This window comes from Numida meleagris, chromosome 7 (genome assembly GCF_002078875.1).
Source record: "Numida meleagris isolate 19003 breed g44 Domestic line chromosome 7, NumMel1.0, whole genome shotgun sequence".
Lineage (NCBI taxonomy): Eukaryota > Metazoa > Chordata > Aves > Galliformes > Numididae > Numida > Numida meleagris.
In genome coordinates, this window is record NC_034415.1 from 19,189,107 (window position 1) to 19,209,228 (window position 20,122).

General features: G+C 42.4%; 1 protein-coding gene and 1 long non-coding RNA gene across 5 annotated transcripts in view; one reads left to right on the forward strand and one right to left on the reverse strand.

The window, feature by feature from the left end:
- Positions 1-20,122, reverse strand: part of ST6GALNAC5 (ST6 N-acetylgalactosaminide alpha-2,6-sialyltransferase 5) — a 71,545-nt gene that overhangs the window by 10,719 nt on the left and 40,704 nt on the right. For both annotated transcript variants that reach the window (XM_021405496.1, XM_021405497.1), the window contains exons 3-4: positions 7,648-8,057; positions 2,839-2,946 (exon numbers count right to left, since the gene is read on the reverse strand). In XM_021405496.1, coding sequence (XP_021261171.1) covers positions 2,839-2,946; positions 7,648-8,057 — 518 coding nt within the window. The remainder of the gene's footprint in view (positions 1-2,838; positions 2,947-7,647; positions 8,058-20,122) is intronic.
- Positions 7,797-17,565, forward strand: LOC110402896. Of its 3 annotated transcripts, none has more exons than XR_002441382.1 (3): positions 7,797-7,935; positions 13,124-13,292; positions 16,156-16,361. It is a non-coding gene; the product is annotated as an uncharacterized LOC110402896 (long non-coding RNA). The 3 variants fall into 3 exon arrangements; XR_002441383.1 differs by lacking the exon at positions 7,797-7,935 and adding an exon at positions 8,064-12,808 and having other exon boundaries at positions 16,156-17,565; XR_002441381.1 differs by lacking the exon at positions 7,797-7,935 and having other exon boundaries at positions 8,064-13,292; positions 16,156-17,565.

The window sequence follows — 20,122 nt, forward strand, 5'->3', positions numbered from 1 at the left end:
TGTTGTTGCAATTAATAGTGACAAATCTTTTTAGTTGGTAGTGCAGACTGCTTCACTGGACTATTTTTCCTGCATGGGTGGGAAGCAATTTGGTTAATGATCTTAAGCTAATAATTTGTAGCAGAATCAACTGTATAATGTTCATGATACCTTTGAGGTGTCCTTCACATTACAGATGCGATACTAATTCAGTTCCATGACAGTGATCACCCACACTCATTAATTACTCCATAGATTAATACTTACAAAATAATGAATATCTGCTGTAGTTGTAACTTTGGTGATATTCAATTTGAATAGAAATAAGAATATTAATATATATATTTTTAAATCTTAATGATTCCTGAGTTGCACATCAAGTGAAATACACTTATACCTGTACCACCTCACACATACATGAGAGAGGTAGGGTGGGCTGTGTTGGTTTCTCTTAGTTTTGTGAAATGGTAGTTTTTTGTTTTGTCTGACTGCAAACCAGATAAATCTGTCTTAAATTACATTTTGTTTACAGAACGTTTCTTTATTTATGCTTTTCTGTTTTGCTTATTTTTCTGAAAGGAGTTTAAATTAATGAGTGGCAGAAGAGCAAAGTAAGTTTGACTTCATTTATTGCAACTGGTGCATTTCACTGATCTTCACAGCCAGCTTCTTCTAGGCATGCAGTTATAGTGTTCCCCTTCATAGTTTGTTGAGTAAAGACATGTTGTATTATTTTGGTTAAGAAACGACCTTTTTCCACTTTTACAACCGGGTAAGTGCATCGTTGTTATCCAGGCGATAAGCATTATTACATTTACTGACGGTAGGATTTATTACAGCATTTTCTGTGTTATAATTTAATATTATATCCATTTGATTTCAGTGTGTTATTTCAGTGAAAGCCTTTCAAACGGTCTCAGTTATAATTTTAGCCTCTTAGTATTTTTGGTATGTTTTTTGCTGCTGTTTTTGTTTGTTTGTTTTTGTTTGTTTTTTTTTTGTTAATATATGTACCTAAGCTTATCTGACTTTGACGAGTAAGGAATCTGGCCTGAAAAGTTAGGATTGAGCATTGCTTTGCACTCAGTTGCTATCTTCTGCATTTCATAGAAGGGCTTAGGCTGGAAGGGACCTTACAGATCATCTAGTTCCAACCCCCTGCCGTGGGCTGGGTGACCCCACCAGCTCAGGCTTTCCAGGGCCCTATCCAGCCCAGTCTTGGGCACCTCCAGGGATGGAGCACCTACAGCTCTCTGGGCAGCTGTGCCAGGGCCTCAACGCAAGCCCATCTCCCTCAACCCTCCTTCACAGGAGTGCTCCAGGCCTCTGAGTATCTTTGTGGCCTCCTCTGGACCCGCTCCAACAGCTCCACATCCCTCCTGTGCTGGGGTCCCCAGACCTGGACACAGTGCTCCAGATGGGGCCTCACAAGGGCAGAGCGGAGGGGGACAGTCCCCTCCCCCTCCCTGCTGCCTCCCCTCAGTTGATGCAGCCCAGGGCACAACTGGCCTTCCAGGATGCAGGAGCGCACTGCTGACTCATGTCCAGCCTCCTGTCCATCAGGACCCCCAAGTCTGTCTGTCTCCACTGGATTTTTAGATGAGTAGGACAGAACAGGCGCTTACAGTGATGCCAGGAACATAACAATTTCAGAACAGAAACTGAAGAAACGTGTCTTTGCCAACTGAAATGACAAGGGAACGAAATACTGTGCTGAGGAAGGTATTCATGTTGCCTGAAATATCTGATCTAGTTTGTTGTTTTCCTTGGAGAATTCATGATGAAATCTGGCAGTACATCACAGCATTTATCATTGGGGTTTTGTTATAATTTGTAAAAATTCTCACAAAGTGGGATTTAATGCTGACATTTTATACTGTAATTTCTTTGGGGATTTCTACTGTTTTGTGCCCAGGATAAATGCAGATTTTTGAATGATCCTTTTTAGTGCTCACAAGAAAGTCAAAGCAGTCCTATTCTCTATGACAGATGAGCTAACCTGTCACTGCAGCGTTGCTCCCCATGCTCCCAAAAGGTATTTTGGCCAAGGAACCAGACTTCAGTGAGATCACTAAATTTGCAACAGAAAATTCAGGCAAGTTGCTCTTAGTAAGAGGAATTCACGAGCAGGGGATGAAACATTTCATACTTTGAATACCAGTTCTGTGCATCACTGGATCACCTGACAGTGCAAATGGATCGGGACTAGGTGTGCGCATGTAAGTACGGTTTTCGAAGGCCAGAGTGCTAGGTCCAGTTATGGGCAGACAGATGATACTTAAATCAGCATAAAGACAGCTGATATAAAACACATCTGCAAGAGTGTGTGTCTAGTCTGCAGATCCAAATTCTGTGGTGTTTTTGGTGGGGATTGTTTAGGAAACCAGTTTACTGGAATATTGGTATTTACATGACAGCAATACTACAATCTTAACTTTAGTTGCATAGGAAGTTAATTTAGAAGCTAGTCACTGTAAGAACTGCTTTTCTTTATTAATTGTGGGGTTAAACTTTAAAAACAAAGTAATATTTTTCCAGTGCTCCTTTTTTTTTTTTTTCAGATTAATTTCATGCCAATTACTGCATTACTTTTAGCTGATAAATATTCAGGGACTAAAAGAAACCAACAACATAGATTAATTCTCCCACACTACTACAAACAAAAATTTTTAATATTTTATATAACATAATTAAATGCTTTGCTTTCAGAATCTGTTGCTTTCAGAATCAGATCTTGGGACATGTTAATTAATTGCTTTAAGAGGATGGAAGATGTTTCAGAGAGAAAATTAACGATTCAGATATTTATCTGTAATGTTCAACCTTGTTGGCTAATAATGGTTCCAAAAAAAATCCTACCTGCAGAAATCCGGTGGCACCATGCCATAAACATTTATCCTGTCACAGAGCTCTAATGCGATTGTCATTGTGAACCAGCCCGTGCTAAGCCAAGTGTTGGATATCTTCCTGAAAGCAAAAACATAATTAAGTTTCTAGTCTGACAAATAATTCTTGAGATATCCGAAACAATTTCTGGGCATTTTATTCATTTCTAAGAAAGGTTATGAAATTTTTTTCATTTTGATGAAAGGTTATGAAAATTGAGCAACCACAGTGACTTTGCTCATTCATCTTTTAATGATTTTACTAATGCCTTCTGTCAGTCTACTAATCTATGCAGAAACTACCCTGTAATTAATTTTGGGCACAGCGGTGTTAGCATTTAGCTGACCTTTTGGTAAGTTCACCTTAAGTGAATGAAACTTCATGTCCTGTATATACAGACTCCTGCTAGTAATGTGCTGGATAACCACCACCCATCTGTAATCACTTAATGGAACCAGTACATTAAATAGTCAATAAGACACAGGGAAGAGGGCTGCTTAAAATGCAACCTCCCACAGCATATGGAGGAGCCTATCTGGTAGAAAGAGATGGCCTCGAGTACTTTGTCTCACTGTCTGCCTTCACACCTTGGTCCACAATCTAGAAGCTCTCAGCTACGCCCTGTGCCTGCTGGTAGGAAGCTTGATTAGGTGCAGCCACTTGGGAAGCCTTCCCCTAGACTCTAGCCCTTTGCCTGCCCTGGCTGCCATTCCTGCCTGGTGAGACCTCTGAACATGACCAAGTGCTGCAAGGCGCTCTGGGTGGCTGCTCCTTTCCAGGCCTTCTCTGTAGGATGGAAACACAACTGATCCCAGCATTCTTTATGAAGAATTAGTAGATATCCTCCTGTGACCTCTCACAGATATAAGACATATAAAACCTGTGCTTGAATTGTGCTCTATCACAGGCTCTTACCTACAAAATGGCAACGGTAATGTTTTTTCTTTCTGGCACTTCCTTGTCACTGCTGTTTAGGGGTTAAAAGCAGGCTGCTATAATGGTTACTGGTTGCCTGGCACATGGGCTGGAAGTCCCAGTTCTGTGTCGTGTTCATGCACTCTGTGCCTGGGAAGAGCTGGCTGTCTTGGAAAAGGAGGACCAAGAGATGCTGGTGAGAAGCACATCATGAAGGTGTAATTGTACATTTAAGGACAGTTGTGCAAGACCAAGGAAGGCAGCAATCCTGGAAGGAGGGACCCAAAACCATAACAGCTGCTACAAGGAAGTGCTGTCATCACTAGTACAGAAATTCAGCAGACAGGGGCACACTATGCAGCTTCTCAAACGCGTGCAAAGCAAGTTGGCTGCAGGTGGGTCATCTACAGGACAGTAAGACGGAGATGTCCTGAATGCTGTCACGCTGAGGAACGCCTGGTATTCAGGTCTCCTGTTCCCTCAGTGAATAGTGACTTAGACTACTGCACGTTAAGCAAAGTGGTAGAGGATGCTGGGGAGCCTTGGTGATTTGCCATGTCCTTTGTCAGTTACCTGGTAATGTACAAGTTCCCAAAATGTACATATTTACTACTTCTGACATACAGACTTTCACGCTAAGCTGGCACTTGGAGTTTAACTGATATAAGCATCTCATTAGTTCCAATTATGGGGCCTTATTTCTTATCTGAATCTGCACTTAGGCTTTGGGGGGGAGTGGCATAATTTATCACAATGTAGTAGCTGGGTTATAAGGCCTTCAGGCATGGCAACGAAATAGCAAATAATTTCTGGCTTAAAATTATTAGGGAAGGGAAAGGTTAAAAAAAAAAGTTTAAAAAAAAAAAAAAAGCCCCAAACAATTGCTTCCCTGCCTCTGACTCACTAGGTAATTTAGGAACGTGCTCAGGCTAAGAGTGGACAGTACCTAAGACCTTGCATCCAAAACCAAGGGAGCAATTTACTTAGACCATTACTTGGGTTCTGCACACACCAGGAAACCGAGTCTGCTGGGTTAGCTTTTTGCTTACACACACTTAGTTTGCAATTCAGTGTTTTCAGTAAATCAGAGAATACCTGAATTTAAATAAACAAGCTTAAAAGACAAACAATGGAATAAAGACTTTTACTTAAAAACTTATTCAAGTACTGCTTTGGCCTCTTTGAATACCACGGCTGTAGGACAGCACTGTAGAAGCAGGGTTACAGCATCTTGCCTTTTCATAAAAGATCTGAACAAAACTCTAACAAAAGAATCCTGTTTTTATACCTAATCAGCTGTAATGAAAGAATATGAAGAACTGTCATGTGCTTATTAGGGAAAATTATCAGATATTCTTTTATACTATGAACTAACACACTGTGCTGATAATTCTGTAGTGCACACTAAATTACAATTAAAGGCCTTTCTGCTCCACCAAAATCTCATTTATAATCTCTATGGAAATACTCTTCCTGCAGTTATTTCATTTATGCTTCCTTTATCTAATTACTATAATATTGGTTCTGAATCATATTTTCTTAATGTACCCTTATTCAATTATAAAGTTATTTTCAAGTACAGTTACTTTATAATGCCAAGTATACTGCTCTGCAGCCTTTGTCATTCACCGTACTATTTAACTGACAGTGTTTTCTGGAGGTTTCCCGTCATTTCAAAATCACCTTTTTTTTTGTAAAGCACAATACAGCCAATTACCTTTTTCCTCATCATTTCCAAGACAAAAAGGAACGGCTTGATTACTGCAACCTTGCAGGCAGACTTTTCTCTCCTTCCTTTGTTTTCTTTTGCAGGCACTAATGTTGAGAGCTCGGCAGAAACCTCCCAGGGAACGGCATCATTCCGGGCTGTACAATGCGCTGCTCCTGCCCCCACAGCTACATAAATGTTCTTCCCTTACAATGTCTACCCCTGTTTCTTTTTCATCTTTCCTCTCTTTTTTCCATGCTGCCTATTCATTTATTTTCACCTCCTGTTTTAATCTTTTAGTCCTTCATGTGTGCTGCGTGTGCCCTACAAAGCAGTGGTTCCTGCAAAGCCTGCAGCTGTTTAAATGCAATAGGACCTGTACATGAAGGAGGCTGCATTCTGCAAGGATCCACGTGCCATTGATTCATGCTGGCAGTTCAGGGTGCCCATGTCTGAGCCCACTATAAACTTGTTATATTATCATTAATGTCTCAGACTCCTTGAGAATATTTTGGAAGCCAAGACTGGGCCTGGTGCCTGTGCAGAAAAAGAAATGCTTCATCCCATGCGTGGCTGTTGGCCTCCTGCTCCAAATGGGCAAGCCAGAGTTAGAAAGCAGTAGTTTGCCTCTAACTGCACTGCAAGTGTCAGGAATGAAATGGACCCCTACCTCCTCTGGCAGGACTGGCCAGACCAAAAGACTAGAGGTGAACTGGTCCCCGAAAGTGGGGACTGCAAATGGGCCTACACTGGAAGAGTAATCTGGGGCAGGAGGCGGCAGCGTGCAGGGCTGACCCTTAGGGCCAATGGTAGGCCATGCCACAGCTCTACTACAGCTCTTTGAACTTTCATGCTTTTGTAAATATTGGGCATACTAATAATCCTTTGCACTTCTCCTGGAAGGGTCAAGTGTTTAATTAGTAACAGATTATAACCTCCTTGCTTTGCTCCACTCTGGGTGAACAAATCTGGAAAAGACTGTACCACAGCTGAGCTGGCAGGGTACTGCCCTTGTTCTCCTTCACCTAGTTCTGGCAGAGAATCACAAGTGCCGCGCTGAGGATGAAGAAGAAAGGACCTTTCATAGTCAGAAACTGAACGAATTACTGTGTGCTAGTGTTAATGCGAGTCAGTCAAGCAGTGAGATGCTTAGTTTGATCCACAGCAATTGAACTCTGAAAGAAAAGCAGATGAGGCACGACAGACACCAAGCTAAGATGCAGCTACTGGGATACAAGAACATCTGTACCACTGGCTCTGCCCAAAAGACAAAGCCTGTGCTCAAGTCTTCTCTGTCCACACAGGACCGAGCCCAGCTTCAGGCTGCGGTGTGTATGTACGGCATTTGTAAAATTAGAGAATTTCAGCATGAGTTACTGTGCAATGAAGCCACCACTTCAAGTGCAACTAAGCAGAGACCCTGTTCAGTTTTGTTACAGCTGCATATTTAATATGTAAAAAATAGGAGTTCATTAAAAATAAATGTGTTTCTCTCTAGGAAGTCTTTGGCTTAAATGCCCATTTTTCAAACATTATCTGTGAAAATGCTCAAGTCCTGCAGTGGGTCACTCATTAAAATTTTGATTTGAAGATCAGCCTACAAGTCATAAACAGGCTCATAAAGATGTAACTATCGTAACTTTCCTTTTCCCAGTTGGAACTCTAAGGTGAACACTTCTGAAGCACCTAATGTATGACTAATGTTTGTTTGTTTTACAAGAAGCTTTACAGCTGCAGTGTTCCAAGAATGCTTAAATTCAATAAACAGCTATTATAATTCACAGAATGGCGGCATCTCCTCTGTAAGAAAACATAACCTATCCATTCTGATTTTTCAGAATCGGTAAAAAACTTTCAGGTCTATAACCTCAAAGTGGGATTTAAACAGCTCCTACCTCCCTGGCTGTATAAACAGTACAGGCAGATGCCGGCATCCTAAATTGATGAGGCAATACTCCATACAAATTATTTTGAGGCATACTTTTTACTTACGTTGCAAGTGATGTTATTTGGCATATTATACCGTATCACAACTCATGCAGCGGAGAATTTAATGGGCACGACATTCCTTCTGAGCAGACCTCAAATTGGTACACATAAACTACATTATTTTACTACTGTATGACTTCCCCCAAATGCATCCCCATAAATTTTCTCACCTGTCTTTCCCAGTTTCCCGTTTGAAAAGGTCATCAAATTGAAGCATCTTGTGGCGAGAAATCATGTATGCTTTTAATTGAGGCAGTATCTGATTCATCAGCTGCAGGTTGTTGTACACCAAGCCTTTACCATCTCTCCTCATGTAGCTGCTAGGACCCCAGAAGATGAACACAGCACCGTGGCTCATATTTAAGAGTTCGTTGCGATTTCGCAAAATCCTCTGAATACTGGAGTGTGCAATGACTCGAAGGCTTGTTTTGTTCCCAACATCTTGCCCATAACCTCGGGTAGGTGCATCATTCATTCGTATAACGCACTCCGTCTCGTCGATTCTGTCACCTTGTTTACTTCCCAGAAGGTGTCCAGAACTGGTTACCAACGCGCAGCTCTTGCAGTGCATTTTTAAAGGCTGCAAAAGACATACATATTTCAAAATTAGCTGTGAACGCCTCCTCATGCACTAGGTACAACTAATATTTTACATATGCATGGCATATTTTACAGCAAAAAACTCAGAGGATTTTATGTGAATCTCTCTCAGCATTCTTCCCAAATAACTGGGGATATATTACCTGTACCTTTTATAGATGGGGAAAACGTGCGTAACCCTTAAAGCTCCTCCATGGAGTTGAATCCACTGTTTAAATCCTCTTTCCCACTGTTGTTTAATAACCTTCATATTCAGTAATCACAACAGCTTCTATAATGTTCACAGCTGCACAGTGTTGTACTTCTTCCGCTTGTTACAGAAGAGCTATAATTGGAGTATTTCTGATTCCTCCTTTTCCAATTTCTGAAGGAACTAATCATTTTTTAAGTCTCCATAAGCACAAGTGTGAATAGCTTTTCAACCTTGGGGTCAGGACATTTTGCACAGGGAGGAGAATTATATCCTGGTCTAATCCTTTCACACCATTTCCAAGTCAGTGCCATAACCATGGCAGTGCTCTCATGCCTCCACTGTGGTTCAGCAGTCAGAGCTGCTCATTAACGCCTGCATCTCTTTTACATGACAGCGAGTTAGCGCACTGAACTTTTTCTAGCTTGTCAGGTCATGCTTAAAAGTTACACAATAAAACGAAATAGGCGGTGCCTGGTCAGTCAGTGTCTGACCAAACAGAGCTGGGAGAGTAAAACAAGCTTTCACGAAAATGAAAATGCTTTGTAACTCATACTTCTGAAATCTGTCACCAATACATATATGAACAAGAGGGGTATGTATGTTCATCTGCTGCTCAGTGTGAGAACTGAAAAGAGGCCAAGGGTTAAGAGCATCCCCCAAGTGCCGATTCCCAACAACAATACAGCGAACTGGGAGGTAAAGCCAGCTTTAGAGTGCACCCCTCTATATGCTGCAGCATCTAAGACCAGCAAAACTAGTCCACAGACCATAGATCTGCACCTGGTGTATCCTACATGGGGAGGAGGCGGCAATTGGAGCTGCTGTCCTGACCTGGCATGCTGGCCTTCCTCTCCAGGAGAGACCAAAAAACACCCCCAAAATAAAACCCAACAAACTGAACTGTGGTTGCTCCCCAGTCTGAGATTTTGGTTCATGGTCACTTTCACCTACTGACCTTCTCTGAAGCTGTCTATCACCCCTTTATTTTCATCATTAACCACAAAGACTGGAGTTCTCATATTTTCATGGTGAGTAACAGGCCTGTTTCATGCCAGAGGCTCCCAGTCAGACACAACATACCAGGAGCAGTCATCTCCTGCATGAGGGCCCAGGCCTGGTCCAGCTGTGTGCCAGGCAGCAGACAGCATTCGTTTCTGCGGTTCCATTTCTGTCTTAGGTTTGAGGTGCTGCAAGTACTAAGTGGTTGCTGTCTGAATTTCTTTTCTGCGAGAATGGCTAACGAATAACTGCTTTTTTAATTCAAAACCAAAACCAACTGAATTATACAATTTGTGTAATGATATAAGCAGCAAGCTTTGTGTCTCCATTTTCCCCAAACAACAAAGTCCTTTTTCTCTCACATATGTGGACTGTAATTCAGAGCTAATTATATGAGTAGCAATGTTCATGCTTTTGTACTCAAGGTTCCTAATGCAGTATTTACATGTATTTTCCTTTCAGCTTTCTTCTGGCACTTTGATAAATTACCTAGCAAAAGGCTTTCAGGTGAACTAGCTTCTCCACGATCATGCTTGGGAAAGCAAGATGAAGTGCTAATGAGGTTAAAGGAAATGTAGTCAGCACCAGTGTTAACTCACAAGGGTTTGAATATCCACTCTGCAAGACATTTTCACCTACAACAATCTCTGCTGGTTTCTGGCCTACTGAGCTACAAGCTACTTATTTCTTTTAAATGTCTGCCAGAGAATCCATCACCTGTGAGGAAACAAGGGCAACCATCAGTGGGGCAGGGAGGGAAATGTCATCATCTGCTAGGTGATACACATTAATACTCCCACAACATCTGTCCTGTAGCTTGCTTGAAAATGGTTCCCTTTGGAAAAAAAGTCTTCTGACTGAGACGTGCAGGTATTACCCAGCTAATTCTTCAGTGATGCGTGGGGGCCGAGCACCTGTACCCGCTCCGGGCCAGTCACCGACGCTCACCTCTGAGTCTTTCTGCACAGATCTACAAATCTCGCACCTAAAACCGTCAGAGGAATTCACAGCCAACAGCCACAGCATTCTCATACCAGCTGTTTCTAATGCCTTGACAATATTGAAAGCAAGGGGAAAAAACCTAATGCTGTAATATTAGCTCGTCAGGAGGCAGCGGCTGCACCAGAAATGTCATCTACTTAAGCAATAATAATGGAGGCACAAGGCATTTCTTTGGGATTGATAACCAGCTAGGAAAAGTTGATGGCCTGAGAATAACCAGGGGCCATTAAGCCAGAAGAACATTAAGTTCACAGAAAGCTCTCTGCTAATGTAATTATTACAGTGATATGTGCGGAAAAAAAAAGCAAACCAAAAAAAGCAAACCCGTGACATACGAGTTATATTTCAGGTAGGCAATGCAACCCGTACTCCATTCGTCTTGCTTCAAAATGTCCAAAAAAGGCACAGGGTGAGAGGTAGGTGACTTTTATGGCACCTGTGCTAGCTACCTTGAAACACAGAGCACCTACATCGGCTGAAGTTCAATGGCACCCACTGGTACCCACTGTGTTCATCCAGCGAAGCTGGCAGAACAAGCCAGTGCACTTCCGTGCTAGAAGGGCTGTCCCAGAGAAGGGAAGGGAGCAGGGGAACTTGCCTGGTGCTGGGACACTCCACAGCAGTGCTGTGGTGGCCATAACAAATGCACACAACCTGGTTTGGTGTAAGTACCACGTGCCGAAATGCCGCCAGCAGCTGTCACTGCCATGCGTTACAGCCCAGTAACTACTGCTGCCGTATCACATTCTTCTGGTTTGTTTAAAACCAACCAACAAGCAAATGGGAATGAAAAAAGCATTGCCACGGTTGTTCCTGTATTTTCCTATTTAAGGCAATCTCTGCTCTGTTATTGACTTCAAAATCTATGGCGGCCAATGATAGAAAGATGTTATTTTCAGACACTTTATTGCTCAAAAAAAAATCAATAGAATGTTATTACTGATTCAAACTATGTAATCTTAGATAAAATTATCTTCTTTGTGATGAAATCAAATGCCTTCTTTATTATTATTTTTTTTTATTTCTGCTCGTCATAGTCCTTTGATTTTAAAGCCAAGACTTAAGAAAACAAGACAGTTTCCCCCAGTAACACCAGCTGCATTGGGAAGCACGCTTCTTCCTACTGAGCACTTAATGACCTACTTTTGAGACCCCTGGGTTCAGATCATTCCATTATCAGTAGTATAAAAGTTTCCTTTCTATACATAAAAAATGCATATTTTATCTTAGCAATGATGACATGGCAAAACAAACAAACAAACAAACAAAAAACCCAAACAGTGAAGAACACCTCATTACTGAGCTTGGCAGAAGAAGACTACCTGTTAGCTCGTTAACACCAATACTACTAATACATATTGCTGGAAATACTGCAGATGATTTCCAAATGTACTGGGAGAAGGCAAGAAGCAAAGCAGATGAAAAGATGCTACAGAATATCCAAATTCCTTTTGGATAAATGATCTTTAACCAAACATTTGAGACCGAAAGTGCAAAATGCCAATGATCCTGTGAAACTAATGCCAGTTCCCTGATATTTTTTGCTTTGTAATATATCGATGTTGGAACAGGGCATGTGAAAAGAACTAAAAATGAAAAAAATGTACAAGCACAAAGAGTTTGCCTTAGTATTTTCAAGTCCCGTGCACACAACACACTGCAACAATGCCCTCAAACCAGTTTCTCTGAACAGTGAAAATGAGCCCAGTGCATACTGGGACATTTTGAGTAATACTTCAGTGTACAAAAAGCTGGAAGGAAAAGTAGAGTGAAATAAAGCATGTAGAGAGTTTTTAACCTCAACCATCCTCAACTTTGAGGTTTTCAGGTCTCTGTGAGCTTCAGTTTTGTGGTGCTGAGTTCTGATCTAAGACATGAACTCGCTCTGACCACAGACTTCTCTCACGTTCACTTGGGGAGTGTAGCTTACTTTCCACACTACGCATGCCAGCTCTGATTTTCCACTGAAGTTTCCTAACTTTTCATTCTTTAACCCATATGTCAGCAAGTACAGAGAGGTCTTAAAGAGGAAGAAAAATCCCCTGAGGAAATGCATTTGCAATTTTTGTTGAACTAGACTTTCAGAGCATGAGACGCTCTGCCGTGAAAACGAGCTGCATTATCCACTGAAATAAAAATCAACCAATGCTTTGAAAACTGTACCCCAGTGACCGACAGCGCACAAGTAAATAGAAAGGGTTGGGAGATACCTCTTCCCCAACACTGTTAATCCTTATGCAAATCCACATAACAAGCATTCGCAGCAAAACTTTGCAATTCAGAAAAGGTCTGGCAAATCTGTTTAGGAAGATAAATGCGTGTCTGTTTAAAAAGATAAAAGATAAATGAATTTCTTATTACTTCTCTTTGTTTCTCGGGCTGTAGAGCTTGAATATGCAGACGTTGTGGAAACATTAGCATCCTCATTTCCCATTGATTCTTCAGAGTTAATTATATAACTGGACTCTGCCTTCAGATATTTGTTGGAACAGAAACAGCGCAAGAGCTGAACTTCAGCGCGTGCATTCATCACGCCGGTAATCACAGTGCCCTGGGTTTTATTTCTCCAAGGAGCAGAATATTTTTGTCCGCCATGATATTATGCTGATGGGCATCTGCAAAACTTGTAGTAAAAATATAATATAATTCTATTTTCAAATGGTCCTTAGGCGAATCTAATTCAATTTCTAAACATGAGGCTGGATTACGAAAGGAAAAATAAAAAAAACAAATGCACTCCATAAAGCTTTCACTGGGATAATTTTCTTAGAAAAAGTACCGTTCAGCACATTAGTCACCAAAGAGTCTTGTGCTCGTGTGAAGTGTTTTCCGGCACATTAACTCTTTTTCAGAGACCTGCCTGCTAGTCAAAGCTTCCATTAGATTAATTAAAATATGGCTCCTCTCACTGGAAAGAAAAGGCATGAGTTTGGTTACAAGACATTGACCACGTCCGGAAAGCAAGCCCTTCCCTGTCACATGAAGAACGAGTAGAAGCGGCGCAGGAGACGGAACAACGAGGTAACTTCTTGTGTACTGAGCACATTTCTTTTCTTATTTGGAAGCATGATTACACGGTGCTGGTGTTTTCCCCTAAGCCACCTGAAGTGAATATAAGGTGCAACCTTGCAAATTGTCAGTGCGTATAAAGCTAAGATTTAGAGAGTAGTTTCCATCCCGCATCCTATAAATGTGTCCCACGTGGAAGATTAGTATCAATCATAGGCTTATTGGAGGGGGAGATAGGATACAATGATAACCTGGAGCTATCCACTAGAGTAATGGTCTAAGAAGAAAAAGCAATCAGAGAAAGAAAAGAATATTTTCAGTGAAAGAAAGCACTGGAAAATCAGGTAGGAATGCATCACGTTGATGAACATGAGCTGTTATACAAGAGAGAGAATCACATGAACAATATGCAAGCTCAAAAGAAATGGTTATTGCCTAATGTTTATCTTAAAAGCAGTACAAATAGACATCCATATTACATCAAACCGCTTCACTTTCGTGCTGCCGCTGAAGTACTTGCACTGAAATGCAATAAAGCAACAAGCACGGTGCCTTAACTAACTATGCAAACAGTTATCAATGGCATTCAGAGAAACAGGACCTATTTCAACAGTCAGACAGCTTGGATTTTTGCTTGGAAAGCGTTCACACCAACTCCTCCCATCTGCTGTGGCATGTTCTGGCAATTCTTCCCAGTTTAAATCCTTCACGGAAATACAACCTCAGCTGCTCCCTCTGTACGTGCCGTGGCTGTACAAGATTTTTTATCTAGCTTTGAAGGTGAACACCACCAATCCTTAAAGACTGTTTTCAACTTAAAGCACTCGGGTCTTTCTGTGGCACTCTCTGCCTCTTCTGAACACATCTAAACCAGAGCCATACCTCCATACCAACAGGCCATTATGGGAAAGCACTGGCAAGGAACAAGCGGTTTAAACCCCTCCAATGCAGCCGGCTTTCACATAGCTTCAACACAACACACTCAGTCCAGAATAAACTTAAGACCAAATGTCTGATTAGAAAGAGTTACCCACCCCATAGAGAATTTTCGCTAACACGTATCTTGTCTTGTATTTCTCTACCTTATTGAAGTTGACTGCAACAGAAAAGCACAGCTCCTTATTGCTTTCAAAGGTCTTTGTTTCAGTAACTGTCAGAAATGTCTAACCTCACCATGTCCACCAAGACCTTTTGATTTTTATGTAGCTAGCTCCATGTAATCCTCACCAGTTTATTTTGTATTAACCCCGACTGCTCTGTACATTCCTACTTCTGTCCCTCTAAGGTAACAGTACGTGGGAAATTAGAGAACAAAAACAGGTTTAGAATTCTTTTTTTCCTCTGTCAGAGGATACTGCTTCTGGGTTTTACGCATTTTTCTGAGGCTGTTCCAGGTTCAGTGGCACAAAGCACTGTGCCACCTGCAGAGCAGGATCCCACAGCAGCTTCTGCAGTAACAGCACTAAGGACAGATGCTGGCAACTGGTACTGCTGCTGAAACTGGTGAAGCTGCTCACAACATCCACTGCATTCAATAGCTGCTGGATGTAGACAGTCACTGGAGCTTTCTCCCACATACGTATGTAGAAAGGAAAAAGGGTGTGTTTGAGGCTAAAATATTTGCATATTTACTTTTGGACTAAGGGCATATGACAAAAAAACATCCCAGCGACAGATATTTAAAAATCTACATCTGCAGCTGAAACTATTCAGTTCTAGAATATTTAACTTTTTGGGAGGGCTACAGCTAAATTTGAATTTAGGGATTGGCTCTGGGTACTTTTAAGAGAGTCTCAAGTATTCCATACACATCTCTCCAACTAATTGGTTCCCATTATCACAGTCCTGATCCGGAGACAAACATAAACATATTTATCCCATTGGGATGTCTGTACTGAGTCTATCTGCCAGAATGCAAGTTAATATGAAATTAAACACTCATAGGATGGAAACATTTTGCACTGAAATGCTCCTATCACCGAGGGTTAATTAGACAATCAAGTAAAAGAGATGGCACTCTGTCTGCCAATGTGGATTTCCCAAGGAGATGAGATGCTCTTAATTTATAGCAGGGACGTCAAAGCTATCTTCTAAGTCAGGAGTAAGTCAGTTCGACGGGAAAGTCTGAGGTTAGCCGGTATCTCTGGAGGAAGCAGAGAAAAAGCCTGGCTGGAGAGAAAGGAAGGGCTCTCCCCAACAAAGGCACCCTGATCTGCAGGGCAAATGAGAAGAGAACCCTTGAAAAAAATGCACGAGGGAAGAGCTGATAGCAAGTCAGCTAATTACAGGGAGAGAGGGTGTCTGACCTTGCTAGAAGTAGCGTTAAGTGTATTTCCATATCTGTGTATTTCACAGGCATTTATAACTGTGCCATCTCTTGGGGCCGTGGCACTTAAGTGCTTTTATTTATGTTTTACTGTCAGCTGATGTGAGTGAAGAATGATTCCCAGGGACTTGGCTAACACTTCAGTAATATTCCCTGCTTCGAGATGTAGCTTATCTATACGCTGGGGAATGGTACTACTTAAATCCACTGACCCAGTACGTTAGGCCAAGGTGTTTGAAGCGCAGAAGGGCGCACCACGGGGAGGAGGAGGGAGGCAGCCGTACCAACAGATGCCACAGAAATCAGGGAAAAGGGAACCATCTCTCAGCGTGCAGCAGCAGACGGGAGCCTCCCCACAAAGAGGTGATGCGCAGAGTACGAGTCCCAAGGGGTTTCGGAGTGCTTTAGACACTTCTCTGCTTCTTATTTTACCTTAATAGACCTAAATTGCACTCCTTTACTATGATGCGTGTGTCATTTGAAGTGCTTTTTAGTAGTAGCGACATTAAGCTGTTCCCGCTCACTTCTTCCCTTGTATTTTTTTGGAAGGGAGTATATCTCACTGGATTGGCCTTCGGATCCATTTCACCATGGGAACAGCAGGCCAAGAGAAGTAAAAACAACTCCGAAATAAACAACAACAAAGAAAAAGAAGAGAGGTGGATGGAATATCTTTCTATAGTGACACTGATTGTACATAAAATTCAGCCCAAAATGCTCCAAGAAGGGTAATGGTGGTGGGGAAAGAATGAAAAGGAATAACAACAGCATGACCAAGTACTGCCAGACTGCAGAGGACTTTCAAAATCTCTCTCAATCTTACATTGATTCAAACCCTCATTACCAAACACTCTGAGATCTGATACGTGTCAGCAGGAAATCTGAAGTTGTATGATGGGCACTTGCTTTGCAGGTCGCTGTGCCATGCCCGGCTGCAGCTGAGATTCCTGGCTCATGGCAATGAATCTCTGCTAAACAGTTTCTTTCAGAGCAATATTCGCGTTCTAAGTTTTCCAGCACTGGACACGTAGGTCACCTTTCCCTCCTTACAGCCCTAAATAGCGCCTAGCAACTAACCAGCACTTCTGAGAAATCCAGACCACTCCAGAGCCACTATTTCAAATCTCAGGAGACAGAAGGGCCTTTTCTTCTCCTGGAGCAGACGCACTGACGTACCAACAGCTTTTGGTATGGAAATCTTTCAGCAATGAGTCAAAAAGAGAAGAGCTTCCCCTGAGGTATAAGCACTGCACTGCACTGAGCAGAGATGCATGCAGGTGCTTCCTCCTGTCTGTACGGCACAGCCCTTGGCTGCATGCTGTCCTGCCAATTCCCACTGCGCCCCTGACGTGGTGAGCCCAGCTGAAGGCACCCCGAGATGTGTGCCCAACATGCTCATGACGGATGTCTCTTGAGGACACCCAGCACTCCAACACCCTAAAAAACACTGAATTTCACCTTGAGCATGGCACTGCCTATGTGTTGCAGCTGTGCCTATTTGCGTGTCCAAGGGAATACTGCCCCGTCCTGCCAGGACTGCTGCCTCTGTAGCGCACATGGCCGGGGAGCCTCTGTGCTGGGAACCCACCCTGGAGGTGGAGTGCGGCTGAGCTCAGACACATCCCCATTTAGGTACAGCTGCAGTGTGGGTAAAGCCTTTCTGCCATGTGTTCTGCTTCCCAAAACACCGAAAATTGCAACCGTGCAGAATTTCTACCCTCCAAAAAATAATAATCACACCACAGCCCTACTCTAATTAAACAGAAATTAATTACATCCTATACAACAGGACAGGTTCTGAAGGCTTAACTGGCTTCCTTTTTAATTATTGTATAACTTTGTGAACACAGCACAAATCTTCTTTTTAACATTCTAAACACGTTGGAGGGTCTTGCTTGCTTTAAAAGACTGCAATGGATGCCACGTTTGCATTTAATTAAAAAATAAGTTACTAAACTAGTTTATTTTGATTCAATGTGTATTTGTTCAGCACGGGACAATTTCACATCAGAAATCAGATTTTTTTTTTCAATTGGTATTGAGCAACAGACGTCTGGGAAAGCAAATAAAGAGAACAGATCGATGAATTTTCAAAGGAACTCTTGTTAATACAAAAGCATTTGGTCTTGTCACTACTAGATTATTTTTGAATATTCACTGTTTCCAAAGGAATCAATCCATATCCTGAAAGTTAAGCATTTTTGGCAGGAACATAACAGCACAACACTAGAAACCAGAACGCATACAAAAACCCGGTGCTCCAACAGGAACCGCCCTCTGGTCAAAGGCGATGGGAAGGAATGGAATCACTGCCCCTGGAGGGGCTGAAGGAAAGGCACCGAGGCACATGGTTTAGAGGGCACGGTGGGGATGGGCTGACGGTTGGACGAGATGATCTTAGTGGTCTTCTCCAACCTTAGTGATTCTAGGAATGATGTCCGCACGTTTGGTGGGGTGAGGCTGTGGGATGAGTGCGGGTAGGGCTGTGGCCCAGGCACAGAGCCGGCAGAAAGGGTTCTCCTTTCCATAACCTGAGCGGCCTCATGCAGGAAGCAGGCAAAGCTGCTGGTAGGTGCAGAAAAAGAACGGTGGGCACATGAAATTCAAATGAGGAAACAGCTCTCTGGTTTACGTGTTTCCAGGGTTAGGCAGCAGCTAAGCTAAGATTCTTTTAAACTGCAATTTTACATTTGGGTTTAGGAGCTTTAGTTGGGCTAAGTCCTGCTTTAGACATCAAAGCTCTTCATGGGATCTAACTCTGTGCCTCTGTATTAAATAAAAGTCCTAGGGAACCACTTCTTCACAGTCACATACCTGATTCATCACACTCTGACAGCCTACAATAAATCTGTCATGGAAGCCTACTAATTGCTAGTAAATCACCAAAGCTGGAAGTGTCACAAGCGAATGCAAAAAGAGTGAAAGTGAGGAGCACAGCATCCAAAGAGCTCTGGGGTGAAATCCTGTCCTGAACTTGTAATCTATGTGAAAATAAATGATGGATAACAATTACTGAATTTGAAATCAAATCTTCATGTGGGGACAATTCAGTAAGGTTAGATGATTACAGGACTATGCAACAGCATCAATTACGGAACCAGAAATAGCATCACGGCCCTCAGAGGCTACAAAGGCCTTGCAATGCTTTGTTCAGCAACATCAGAGGGCACCCAAACAATCTGGGGGTTCGCATTTGGAATAAAAGAAAGAGTGAACGAACGAACAAACTGGAGGCACGAGCCCAGAAATGACTGGCAATGATCCTAACTTATCATCTGAGCCACCATTTGCTCTGCCAATTGATGGGAAATGAAGTGTGATCGATTCTAGTCCATTGTACATCGTTCCCACTGACTGACCTGCCAAATATTTGATTGAATAATTAGTTAAGATGTGAATATCACACATTTTGCACGGAGTTCACAAGATGAAGCCCTACTGTCATACAATGGAAAATTACCACATTATCTGCGACTTTACATCTTTCACCTATGCCTCAATATTGCCAAAATCTGGAATAAAAACATAACAGTACATAAGAAGTAGTAAAATCCAGAAGCATGAAATCTGGAGGTCAGTAACTCCTCCAGTAATACTACACAGGTTTTTAATCCTACATATGGATAATAAGCCATATCAGAAGGGATTAAATCCGTGCTCCTCATTTACAATAGCTCACTTCCCGCAGCACCTGTCCGTTTGCCCATCTCAATACCAGGCAAGCAGCTCTATCCCCAGCACTGACATCAGCCCTGACATTTTAACAGCAGCTACTGTTTAAGAGCACTACCATCCTGCAATTCCAAAAATCAAGTTTTGATGCAGCAAAGCTCTGCAGACCAGACAACCAGCCTTTAGGGCCCATGAAGAGGTGGGGGCTTCTTCACTGCTGTCACCCAGCCCCAAAGCAGCAGAGTAAGGAGCTGTTCCAAAGCCATAAGCGAGACGAGGTGAGGCACTGCTCAACACCACGATCCCAGCTCTGAGCAGCTAGTGATCAAAGGCACGGTGTGTACTGTTCTATCTCATACACTAGCGGTGTTAACTGTGAATACAAAGCAGTTATTAGTGCAAAATGCGACATCTGACTCGCTAATCGGGCCCTTCATGTGCACCCTGGCATTTTCACACTTGGCTCATGCATGGACACAGAGCCATGGTACCACAGAGGTGTCAGAAGACAACAAGGCCCCTCAAGCCATTCTGCTGAGGTCTTGGCAGCACTCAGCAGTTCTCTCTTTCTCTCTCCTGTCTATTCCCTTCTCACCTGCCAATAGATAGCAAAACCAAAAAGAGAAATGTATAAACTGAAAATGCAAAAGCATCACCTAAAATACAGGAATGTACCAGTGGCTTAGAAAGCAGAATTGGAGAAATCACATGAAAGAGAAAATATCCTACTCCACATCATGGGTGACTCATTTCTTCCCACCCTGTGCTGTAATACATTCCATCCTTTGCTAACACAAGAATAGGAAAGCTCTTTCCCAGAGCTAATAAAGACATGCCCTGATTA